The sequence below is a fragment of the Notechis scutatus genome, chromosome 2 (genome assembly GCF_049901735.1).
Source record: "Notechis scutatus isolate UNSWTSFEM ecotype Mainland chromosome 2, rNotScu1.2, whole genome shotgun sequence".
Lineage (NCBI taxonomy): Eukaryota > Metazoa > Chordata > Lepidosauria > Squamata > Elapidae > Notechis > Notechis scutatus.
Window position 1 is genome coordinate 127718701 of NC_142010.1, and position 11527 is coordinate 127730227.

Consider the following 11527-nt stretch of genomic DNA (forward strand, 5'->3'; position numbering starts at 1 on the left):
TTGTTTTCAAACATAAATTCTCTAGTTCCCCTGTCCAGGTAGCTCTTGTTTAACAACCATTCATTCAGCGACCATTCAGATTTACGATGGCCCTGAACCAGGAGGCTTACAAGCAGTCCTCGTAGTTACAGTTGTTGCAGTATCCTTGAGGTCATTTGGGCACTTAGCAACCAGCATTTATTTATGAAGGTTGCAAAGTCCCATGGTCACAATTTGTGACCTTCCCCATTGGCTTCTCACAAGCAAGGTCAGTGGGGAAGCCAGCAGGAAGTCCCAAATGGCAGCCACATGATATTCTGCTCAATGACTACACTGGATTTACTTAATGATGGGAACCAGAAGTGCCAGAACTGCTGTTGTAAGTTGACATGGTCATGTGAGGTTGCACTTTACAACCACATTACAGTGGAGTTACCACTCCCAATTAAGTGAGGACTGGTCCTCTTTCATTCATAAAGGCAAGCAGTAGAACTGTAGCTGCTTTAATAGCAGCATAAAGGCTGATACCTACCCTGTCTTCATTTTCCTCACTGTAAGGATTTTATTGGCTTTCCTTGGCTTGTTGCCCTGAATAGAAGCTGGAACATATTTACGGATGATTATTAGGATTTAGAATTGCATCATCATCCATGGCCTTCATTATTACAACCTCTGAGCCATTGCTGAAATTGTTCAACCTCTGAGATGCAAGCTTTCAATGATTATATTTTATCCTTTATCAGTTGTTCATCTGGATGCATCTAAGCTGAAACCTATTCTTGCAGATATTCAGAATCTGTTATCACCCATCCCTGCATGTTGTCACCCATCTCTGCATGATTTAGTGGTAGGGTGTGATAGATAACTACTCCAAATTATCCTCAACCCCTCAGAAATTTGGAATTAAAACTGAAATATCAGATAGTTCCTTTATCTCTTCCTCAGATGCATGACCCCCTTAGGAAACCTCTGAGCGTTTTCAGTTTCCATAAGATTGCTATATTTGGGGGCAAGGTGTGTTATTTTTATTAAAATATTTAAAGGGACAGAATAAACAGCTACAAAAAAAGAGATGTAGTGGATAAAAGATAAAATGTCAACAAATAATGTTTTATTTATTTCCTTGTTATTGAGGGTGATTGTGAAGATCAGAGAAGCAGCTGTATGGTGAACAGCTCTTGGTAGCCATGCCAACCTCTGCCGAGACTCCTGAGGGGAATGTCTTTTCAGAGACTTTTAGAGGTTCTAATGATGCCCATAAATCATCTCTGTGCATTTACTATCCTGCATTTATTAGGCCATTTTTTTCCTCACAAGTACAGTATTATAGCATGGAGTATGAATGAGCTTTGCCCCCTATAAACAAATTCTTGGCATTCCATAGGAATAAACTGATGCTGCAAAAGCCTGTTCTCTTGCATTTCAACCAATAATATATTCTTCCTATTTCTTTCCAAATCTGTCTTCCTCTTTGGCATATGCTTGGCCTGTTTAAGGGGATAGAAGCCCTTCATAAGGAACAGTATATTCTGTATTCTGAACAGATTAAGAAAGCAGTACCTTTGCCATTCAAAACATTGCTATTTTGGTAAGCTGTGAGCTGGCAAAGGAGCCCAGTCTATACTGGACCATTCCATTTCAGCTATGTATGTGCCTGCTGTTTCTTGTATAGATCTGGTACTAGAACCATCAGTTTTTATTCTCAATCAACAGTTTTGTCTGAATGGCTCTTTGACGCTAACCCAGAGGAAATCAGAGAGAAAAAGAACAGATTAACGGTTAACCTGAAACTCTGGTTCTTCAAGTGTACAGCAGTGTACAGTGTACACCAACCAGTGTACAGTAAGCTCACAGATGAAGAACACCCTGGTTTAAGGACAACCCAGAGTTCAGTCTAGAACCTGTTTTAGCAAAATCTGAGTTAAATACACAGTGATTCAAATTAAATACACAATGGTTCAAGTTAATTACACAATACTATTTATACAGTATTATAATACTGTTCTGCCTTACATACAAATTTGACTTAAAGGCAGACCTTGGGAACAGAACTTGTTCTTCAACTGGGGATTAAATGGACACTGGTCCCCTCCCCCATATCAGATACTTGATTCTGCTTTACCAATTCCAGTAATTACTGTAGCAGTTGCTAATCTGAGGAGAGAAACAACAGTTACTACTTGCAGCACAGAGTTCCCCAACCTTTCTGGATTGGTGGCCTGGAGCAGGGGGTGGGGGGAAAGAAGGGATGGTTTTGTGGGAGGGACAAGCGCATGTGTATGTGCGAGCACCCATGACATTTGCAGCAACGTGAGCGTGAGTGGGGCCACAAGCACCTGTGACGAGGCTAGTGCGAGTGGGGCTCTGAATGCCCGTGACAACACTCGTGGGTGGGGCTGTGCACACGCACAGAGGCGCGCCCATCAGCCAGCCACTCAAGTGGCCTGGTGGCGAATAGCCCGTGGCCCAGTAGTGTTAGAGGGGAGAAGTTACAATGAGGCTCAACTTCCTGCAAAGAATAGTTCTGGTATGTTTTAAATTGGGTGCTTGCAAGTACAAACCCTGTACAGGCATATTCACAGATGACCATTTGAAATATGAGAATTACAGGTAGTTAAACACTTTAATAGGCCACAGTGATTGCTATATGGGAATTAAAAGTAGAACAGCAAACTGTAAATAACTTTGGGAATGAAAGCTTAAAACATCAACATACTTACGATTTTGGGAACCAAAACAATGATAAACCATGTAGAATTTCAGTTGGTTAAAGAAAAAGAGATGTTGAAAATCTCAGAAAAAGAGTTGACAAGTTCCTTGTTAGTGATATTTATCCATTCAGTGTTTGAAAGCTTAATGTATAGCAAGGAACTGTCTTCATCAAGGAGGCAGAGATTTGTCCCAATTTAATGTCCCGATTGATCATTGAGTTGATTTCTGAGAGTTACAGCCTATGAATATAAGAATTTTAATATTTATTTCCTTTCTTTCTTTCTTTTCTTCCTTTAGCCTCATGGATCGAGAAGTAGCCCTACTTGGTGAAATGGACAAAGTAAAAGCAGAAGCAAGTAAGTTTTATAAAACACAACTATGTTAACATCTGTGTACTGAAACCAGTACAAGACTACCAGATGTTTAAAATAAGCAGTTCAAGACAAAATACAAAGAAGTACTTCTGTTTCCGGTGTTTCCAGATATGTAAACCTCATATTATATACATACAAATTGGTTTTATATCATGTCTAGTTGTATAGGTTCATATTTCAAATTATCTTGTAATTATATGTACATGGGTAAGATCTGGTTTTACTCTTGACTTACAACCATTCATTTAGTGACCATACAAAGTTACAGTGGCACTGAAAAAAGTGAGTTATGACTACTTTTCACACAACCCGTTTTGATCACGTTATCAGAATTCAGTTTCCTTTATTTTTGACACTGCATTGTCCTGTGGTCATGTAATCACCTTTTGTAACCTTCCCAGCTGGTCACTTTTTGCGAATGTTTGACAAAACAATGGGGGAAGCCAGATTCACTTAACAACTTCAGTAATTCACTTAACAATTGTGGCAAAAAAAAAAGTAAAATGGAACACAACATTTTATTGCCTTGCTTAACAGTGGAAATGTTGGGCTTAATTGTGGTTGTAAGTCAAGGACTAACTGCATTTATTTTCCAAGTATAGTGCCATAATTAATCCAAGTTGCCACTACACCAGACCAGCATCTGGGATTTTCTCATTCCAAACACAGAGTGCTCCTAAGGCTTCTTCTATGTGTGCATTTATACACTGATTTACTTATCCTGGATGAAAACTATCACTGCCTCAGTCTCTGTGACCATTCCAACTGTTATGAAACTTCTCACTTTAAGAGTCCAAATATGCTGAAAAGTGCAAGAATAAAATATATGCCCAGCCCGATTGTCTGATTTGAGACTTGAATCACTACTTGTGATCCTATAATCTTCATATCTAAATAAACCTGTGGCTACCTTTGTTATAAAAAAGCAATTCCCATTACCTCTCAGTAGAAAAACTGCAGTTCTTTCGGTTTTGGTTCCCAGAGTTTTATTGTAGTATCTACATGGTTTTCTCTTTACAAGACAAAAGAACTGCTTTGATATACCAACATTCATTGGGAAAAGAGTACAGGAGAACAGAGTTATAAACTGCACCCCATCCAAAGCATTGCAATCAAGTAAACAACTAATTTAACTTGATAACTTTTTTTAAATTAAAGGGGGAGAGAGAAAAAGAAAGCAAAAAGACCTTATTCACAGATATTTTTTTGAGCTTGAGCTATATAAGAATCTGTCAATTTAAGGAACTTAAGAGTTCTCACCCTGTTACCTAGGTAATTGTTCCCTGGCACTTAACTCCAGTCTTAGGCATTTTCCAAGGCCTCAAGCATTTTTCAGACGTATTGCAGAGCTGCAGCTGATCTTCGAAGGATAAACTAAAATATTGGGGAAAGGGGAGAATAGGGGCAGGCAGGAATTAGATATGTAGCAACTTAGATATTGTTTTGTGCTTTAATTGGTTAATTATCGTATTTATTATAAACATTATTGCCTTTTTTGGGGTTCTGTTTTACATTATAGTGGAAATCCTAAGCAGCCGCCAAAAGAAGGCAGAGGCACTGAAGAAACTAACTGATGTAGCAGTCCGAATGTCAGAAGAGCAATTGGTAGAACTTAGAGCTGATATAAAGGTGAATCTCCAGACTGCTTTGGACTATATGCACCTTTTTCTAATCTACACAGATTGGGCAGTTGGGGCAGAGATCTCCTCAAAGTACAGCCACAATATGCACAGAGAAATTACATTTCCCTAGCTTCTGTTGATGCAATTACATTTCCTTATATTCCTCTTAGGCAGAAGGGCTGCCTTGAACAGCAGAGGACATACTTAGGAGGAGCCAGTCTTTAGCATTTGAAACAGGCAATTTCAGTGTCAGACCTGACAATATTTGCTTAAACTTGACTGAAAAACAAAATCATTTTTTTTAAATTAACTTTTGAAAAGAACAAACTTGAAAATCAAGTTGAAGATTTTGCCTGAAACTTTTTCACATTTATTAACTTCCATAAAGCTGAAGAATAATTTGATTGCGACTACAAAAAGTTGGTCTTTGTCGTGCTGTGTGAACTAGCAACGCTGACAAATGCTTCCCTTGCCTACCACTAGAGGCCAGAATGAAGTTACGTTCAAATTCCCACAAAAATCTCACTACATGGGAAAAAAATCACTTTGGTACTTGCTGTTCTATCAGCAGTTCCATCTTTAAGCTGTTCATTATTTTCTAATGGGGTCTTCTTGCAAAATAAATCCAATTGTTTCTTTTTCTACTTCTTTTGTGTAGAAGCAGAGAGAAGGGTGTGTAGTTTGTGCCTCGGTTGATACCAGCAATCCACATTGACAGCTTCTCTCCCAAAACATGAATGTGCTTTGTGCATAATGCTCACATGCCTACATTTTTCTTCTCTGCAGCACTTTGTTAGTGAGCGCAAATATGATGAAGATCTCGGAAGAGTGGCTCGCTTCACTTGTGACCTGGATGCCCTAAAGAAAAGCATTGAATCCTTTGGACAAGGTGAGCTTGTATATCCTGGGTACCCACACAAAATAAAAACACAGCAATGATGGGATAAAGCTGAACTGAACTAAACACATGTGTGATTAGTAAAAGCATTTCTAAAATTCTGAAAATATGCTTTTGTGTGTCTTTCAACTGAAAAGGTCTTCTCAGAATTTTATCAGCTCAGGAAAGGAGGATGATCGAGGTCCCTTATGTTTTCATATTATTACAGTTCCAGAACTGAGTCATTTACATGCATTTATTACTTTATCCTGCTTATTTTAGATATATTATAAATGTACATGTTATATATCCTTTGGGTGTGGGGCACACTATAAATATTTCAAATTAATAAGTATGGAACGGGGTCTCTCTTTGGACATCTCCATTTGACATAGCCCAATGCTTTAGATTTTAAGAAAAAATTGAAAAAAATGTTCAAAGACTTGTTGCAGTACTACTAAAGTGAAATCCATTCACTTACACAAAAGTGCATTTGCAGGCTTTTCCTCTCTGCTCATTAGTTCTGTTTTTTTTTTTTTTCCAATTTTACTTCATCTTTAAATCTACTAAGATTGTCAATTCCTGATTGGACAGTGCCTTGTCTCTTCCAGTATTTTCGGTATTTCTATACCTCAAGGTATTTTTCAGCAGGCACATGGCTCCCCCCCTTAGCTGGCTCACAATATCTGAGCAGTAATTGTAAAGTGGTGGCAATGGCTACTACAGGAACACTATAGGAGCAGACTGGAATCAATTTTTCTTTTTATTGCAATTTGATTGTGTAAGAATTTGGAAAATATATCATCACTGGTTGCTGATGGGATGAGAGGTAAATTCAGGTTTACATTATTAAAAAAAGTGTGAAATAAAGTTTTTGTCATTCTTGTTTCAGTTTCACACCCAAAAAATCATTATTCAACCAGATCACGGTGCAGCTCCATGACCTCCATGGCAGTAAGCAGTCCGGATGAGTCCACTACCACAGTGTGTGCCTCTACCTCTTCTCCTAGCCTCATAATGGCCAATAAGAAACCATCATCCCCTATAGAAACCTCCACAAATGCAACGAGCCGTCCATCTCAGTCCCACCGTGAGGTAATGATTTAATGTTGTTTCTGTAGTTGAGAGTGGCCTGGAGATTGCCCAGGCTTGAGTCCTCTTTACCGTAGCATTTTTCACTTAGAAGGGAAAGCGAAGGGCCCGTATTTTGACATGTAGTAGGCTGTCATTCTACTTCTTTAATCTCACCTTTGCTTGTCTTAAGCCAACACTTGGAATGAAAATTCAACTCTAGTAAAGCATGCACCAAATTTTAAAATAACTTCCCATTTTTAAAGACTGCATTGACAGCATTCAAATGAAACGTTCTAGGCTATTGCATCTTCTTGTGTAGTAGACATATTCCAGGAGAGAGAATTTCCATGAGGATGGGCTCCAGCATGAATCCAAAAGCTCAGAGGCGTAAACCTCTGGTCCCGGCGAACAATCCAGATTGGATCTTGCAACATTATCCTAGGACACTTACTTATATTTACCTTCATTCATAATACTGCTACCGATCTCACTGATTCCCCCTCTTTCTTTCTGTTCCAGGGGTTCCAGGGAAATAGAAGGTCTGGTCAAGGTTACCGGTCCCAAGGACAACGCCAAAATGGCTCATTGCATCACAATTCAAATCGCTATAGAAATGGGTCTTGGTACCAGTCCAACTACAAGTCCCGACCACCCTCTGGAAATTCAAACAACCTCAACCAGACTTGCCCCACCAGAATCAATGGAACTGGGCCTGGGCCTGAGCCAGGCCCACCAGCCCTGTCCCTACAGACACATTTGGTCCCACTCAGCCCAGAAGCCAAGGCTCTGCCACAGAGGAAACCTAGATCAAGCCAATACGAGGCATCCAATTCCTGAGGACCACAAACTCTGCCACTTTCCAAAATTGGAGAACAAGATGGTGGGAACATTTAGCTAGAGATATATTAACGAGAAAGGAAATTTACACTTTGCTATCCCTTGTGCCGCCTCTTTTTCCCAATCATTCCATTCTGGGAAAGCAGCTTCTTAGCATTTCTCTTGCCCTTGCTTCCTGCAGTGTACAATGGGTCAGATTTTAATGGGAAGACATATTCTTGCTGTTCAGGAGTGGCCTTGGCACACCCTAATGATGCCCTTCCTTACGTCCAATGGCGTAGGGCCAGTTTTAAATATTGCCAGGTCTATATCCTAAAAATGGGGTGGGTGGTGGGTGGGAGTGTCTTCCAATAGTTCTAAACCAAAATTTTCTGATCCCTATTCCTCCCAGAATGCCACTAGCCAGGTCTTATTTTTAACAGCAAAAGCTATTAATGCTGACAGTGAAACAGGTTGCTGTAAATTGTGGGTTCAAGATGAGAAATTTGAAGGGGAAAAGCTGTAAGAGATTGCTATATTGGGGTTTTTTGTTTTGTTTTTGCAACTTATCCTAAAGTTAAGAATACTGGGAATACTGGAGAATATCTCTTCCAGCAGTGGGTGAGCAATTTCCATTCTTCCTGAGAGAATTAACATTCTGTCTATATGTCATGTATAAATTTAGATATTCCCTAGTTTTAATGTTTGGTGTGGGATGGGAGGTTTCATTTTTTTCACTTCCCGGCCAAAATCCCGTTATCTGATTCTAAACTAAATTTCTAGCAATTTATAAGTAATGCTAAGGCTAAATGATCACAAGTAAAAGCAAAAAATGCTACAGTCTCTCTATCCTTGTATAAATAAAAGCAACATACATGTTTAAAAGATGGTAGCCTTCACTTTGTGCCCTTATTTCTTCTCTTTAAAAAGAGTTCATAGTAAATGGATTTCCTACAGATGTGTGTTAGATTAATATAGGATTAGTTTAATTTCAAGGAACAAAAAATGTCTGGACTATTTTGAGTATGGTTAGTATGGGCATCTAGTTTGCTGCTGCAGCTGAAGTAAGAAAAAAATGATAAGGCCTTTAGCGATAATAATAGATAATTTAGAATGTTCCGTTTGGCTTCAGGCTTGGACTCGCAGAGTAAATGAAAAAGGAGGAAAAATCGTTCTTTGGAAAAATAATGGATCTCAAAATATTTTGTATAGGATGATAGAGTGTTTAAGAAACTTCAAGAATCTGATAGTTTCACACAGTCATGCTGTGTGTTACCACCCATATTCTAGATAACTGAAAATGCTGATTTGCTTGAGACCAATCAATCAGTTTATTGCAGAAGTAAAGTTTGGATTAGTTTCTTAGCACACTATTTATATTAAGTACAAGTGGAGTACCAAAATATTAGATCATAGAGAATGATTAGAATGTTTACTGTGATTGGTCCTAGATGATAGGCAGTAATAAATGGTTAACTTAAAAGCAAATAGTAGGAGTATTCAGGTTAATAAAATCTTTCTCCGTGAAGGTCTGTCCAAGGTGCAGTTTCTCAAATCTGCTAATAAATTATGGAAATGAATAGTCAAAGCATCTAAGCAATCATCCAGAAGACTCGATGTCTGGCAAAAAAAAAAAAAAATTACGTCACCAAAGCCTGGGCAGTAGGAAAGCAAATGAGAATCACACTCATATTTCTATTTTGCATTGAAGCTAACTTGAATCTGGCTACTAAATATTAGCTTGAGATTATTCAGGTATAAGTTAGGAACATCTGCACACGGAACTACAGAGCTGAGCTTTAAATTAGGGAGTTTTTCAGCCAGCCTTAAAAAAGACAAAATTGGTTTGAAAAGGAAATTTGGAGAAGTACAATAAGATTTCAGAAACAATTGCAGTAATGGTCGTATGTGTTACTACCTCAGGTGATAACTACCAAGAACCAGAAATCCCTTACTGTCCCATTTAATATTTTCAAGTATTTCCCTCTCCCAACTCCGTGTGTATGCCTGAATGGATTGTAATGTCTTTGCTGGTTATTGCATCAAGCCCTTAAAAGTCTTTTCCTTCTGAAATTTCAGCTAGCATAAAGGCCATCATGTAGCTAAGATGAGGCATATGAGGATAAATCGTAAATTCACTATGGGAGTCAATATGGTGGTCGTGCGACCGAAAGCTTTTCTCAAGCCTTTTATACAACCTAAACATGATAATAACCAATCTACCTGATAAATGTGTTTAGGTTTGCTGAAATAATATATATGAGCTAATTTAGATAACTGAAATACGTTATTGATGTGTAATATTCACAATGATGCAATTTATCTTCTCATTATTTCAATAAAGGCATTTTCTTCACTGGTATGGTAATTTAATGTGAAAATGACACTATAATGCAACTGCAGCCTCAAGGCAGTATGGTGGCTTTGTTAACCAAACAGCAATGATGCCCTTGAAGGACAATAGGCAGATTTAGGGCCTGCTGGGGACAACATGAAACCTGCGGGAACTTAGTATGCATCTAGTCTTTCTCCAGAATAATGGTCTTAATTATATGTCATATAAAACTACAAATGATGTATAAATATAAATGATGATTTTAAGAATACTGTAATTGCACGTGTCTCAAGTTGCACAGAACCAAAGTCTAGAAATTAACAAAGGAGTCCATATTTGCACAATATGCTTACCCCGATTTATGTAACACTGGTTGACTCAACTGGATGCTATTTGTCTGGATTTGTACACAATATAAACTAACTGCAAGGTTCAGGATAAGTTTACATAAAATCATAGCTAGAGTAGCTTCTGTACTAAGTCATTTGAATGTGGCCAGTAAGAGATTTGGCTTCAAATTCAACATTCTGTCCTCATATTTAAAATTTCTGAGCTCGAACTTGGTGCTAAAAAGACTCTTTTTTCCAAACAGTCAAGGGAAACTTTCAAGGACAGGAAACCCTAATGCTTCTCAATATGTTTACAACTGCGCTGCCTTTAAGTTTCAAAACAGAAGTTTCTTTAAGAGAGTTTTAATCCCTGAAAATGACTAATGACTAGCTCAACCTTCAAAGATAAATACAGTTTGGGGCAGGGTGATGTGGAAATTTCTTTCCTCAATAAAATAATGTAAGAAGTATCCACATAAATGTGGTCTCTTGCATTAGAGAGGCTCTGTTACTGTGCATAACCCATAGCTACTCAGTTGTGTAGAATATTCCAAGAATTAGATTTCAATGCTATTAGGCCAAAGTAGAGAAGCTACTAATTGCCAACCCCAAGTACATTCAGGCCTGAAAGTGCAGTGAAGAAAACAGCAACTGCTTTGCTCAGTTAGTGTGCTGATACACATTTTGCTACAAGGAGAAGAACCTTGAAGGATGTGTTATTTGCCCAACAATTCAAGAGCTGTTTTTGAATGGAAGAACTTCTAAGAACTGATCAAACTATTGGCAACTTCCTCTGCTAAGATGCTTTTCTGATGATTGAACCTATCCTAGCAAGGTATACCTGCACATAACAATCCTGAGTTCAGCAATAGCAATAGACTTGTATACCGCTTCATAGTGCTTTACAGCCCTCTCAAAATGGTTTCCAGAATCAGCATACCCCTCCCAACAATCTGGGTCCTCATTTTGCCGATCTCAGAAGGATGGGCTGAGTCAAACTTGAGCTGGTCAGAATCGAACCGCTGGCAGTTGGCAGAATTAGCCTCCAATATTGCAATCCTGTATTCTAATCACAGCACCACCATGGCTCAGATCATAAGTAGACCCACATCCAGTGGAAGAGTAGGAAGCGGAGAGGATGCTCCCTGTTTTTGTTAATTTTACTGCATAGCTCAATATAATTACTTCAAACTAACATGCAATCCATATTGTATTTAAGATTTCATGGGTCGGCCAAGTAGCATGCACAGAGGTTATGGACTGCCTCTCTCTCTCTCTCTTTCATGGGTCTCAAGTAGCACAGCAGCAAAAGAAGCCATTGGTTTCTTTGTGAGACCTTTTCCATCACCACCCAAATTCAAAAGCATCCCTTGAAAACGCTGGGAATGTAGCTTGATTATGACATATGA

The 11527-nt window shown here is 38.6% G+C and overlaps 1 protein-coding gene across 6 annotated transcripts in view; it reads left to right on the plus strand.

Annotated features, from left to right (window-relative positions):
- The window catches only part of SPATS2 (spermatogenesis associated serine rich 2), a 43847-nt gene extending 35506 nt beyond the window's left edge, over nucleotides 1-8341 (plus strand). For all 6 annotated transcript variants that reach the window (XM_026680786.2, XM_026680787.2, XM_026680785.2 and 3 more), the window contains 5 exons: nucleotides 2989-3047; nucleotides 4585-4694; nucleotides 5474-5576; nucleotides 6457-6659; nucleotides 7158-8341. In XM_026680786.2, the coding sequence (XP_026536571.1) occupies nucleotides 2989-3047; nucleotides 4585-4694; nucleotides 5474-5576; nucleotides 6457-6659; nucleotides 7158-7475 (793 nt within the window). In that variant the 3' untranslated portion in view covers nucleotides 7476-8341. The remainder of the gene's footprint in view (nucleotides 1-2988; nucleotides 3048-4584; nucleotides 4695-5473; nucleotides 5577-6456; nucleotides 6660-7157) is intronic.
- Nucleotides 8342-11527: the final 3186 nt, after the last annotated feature.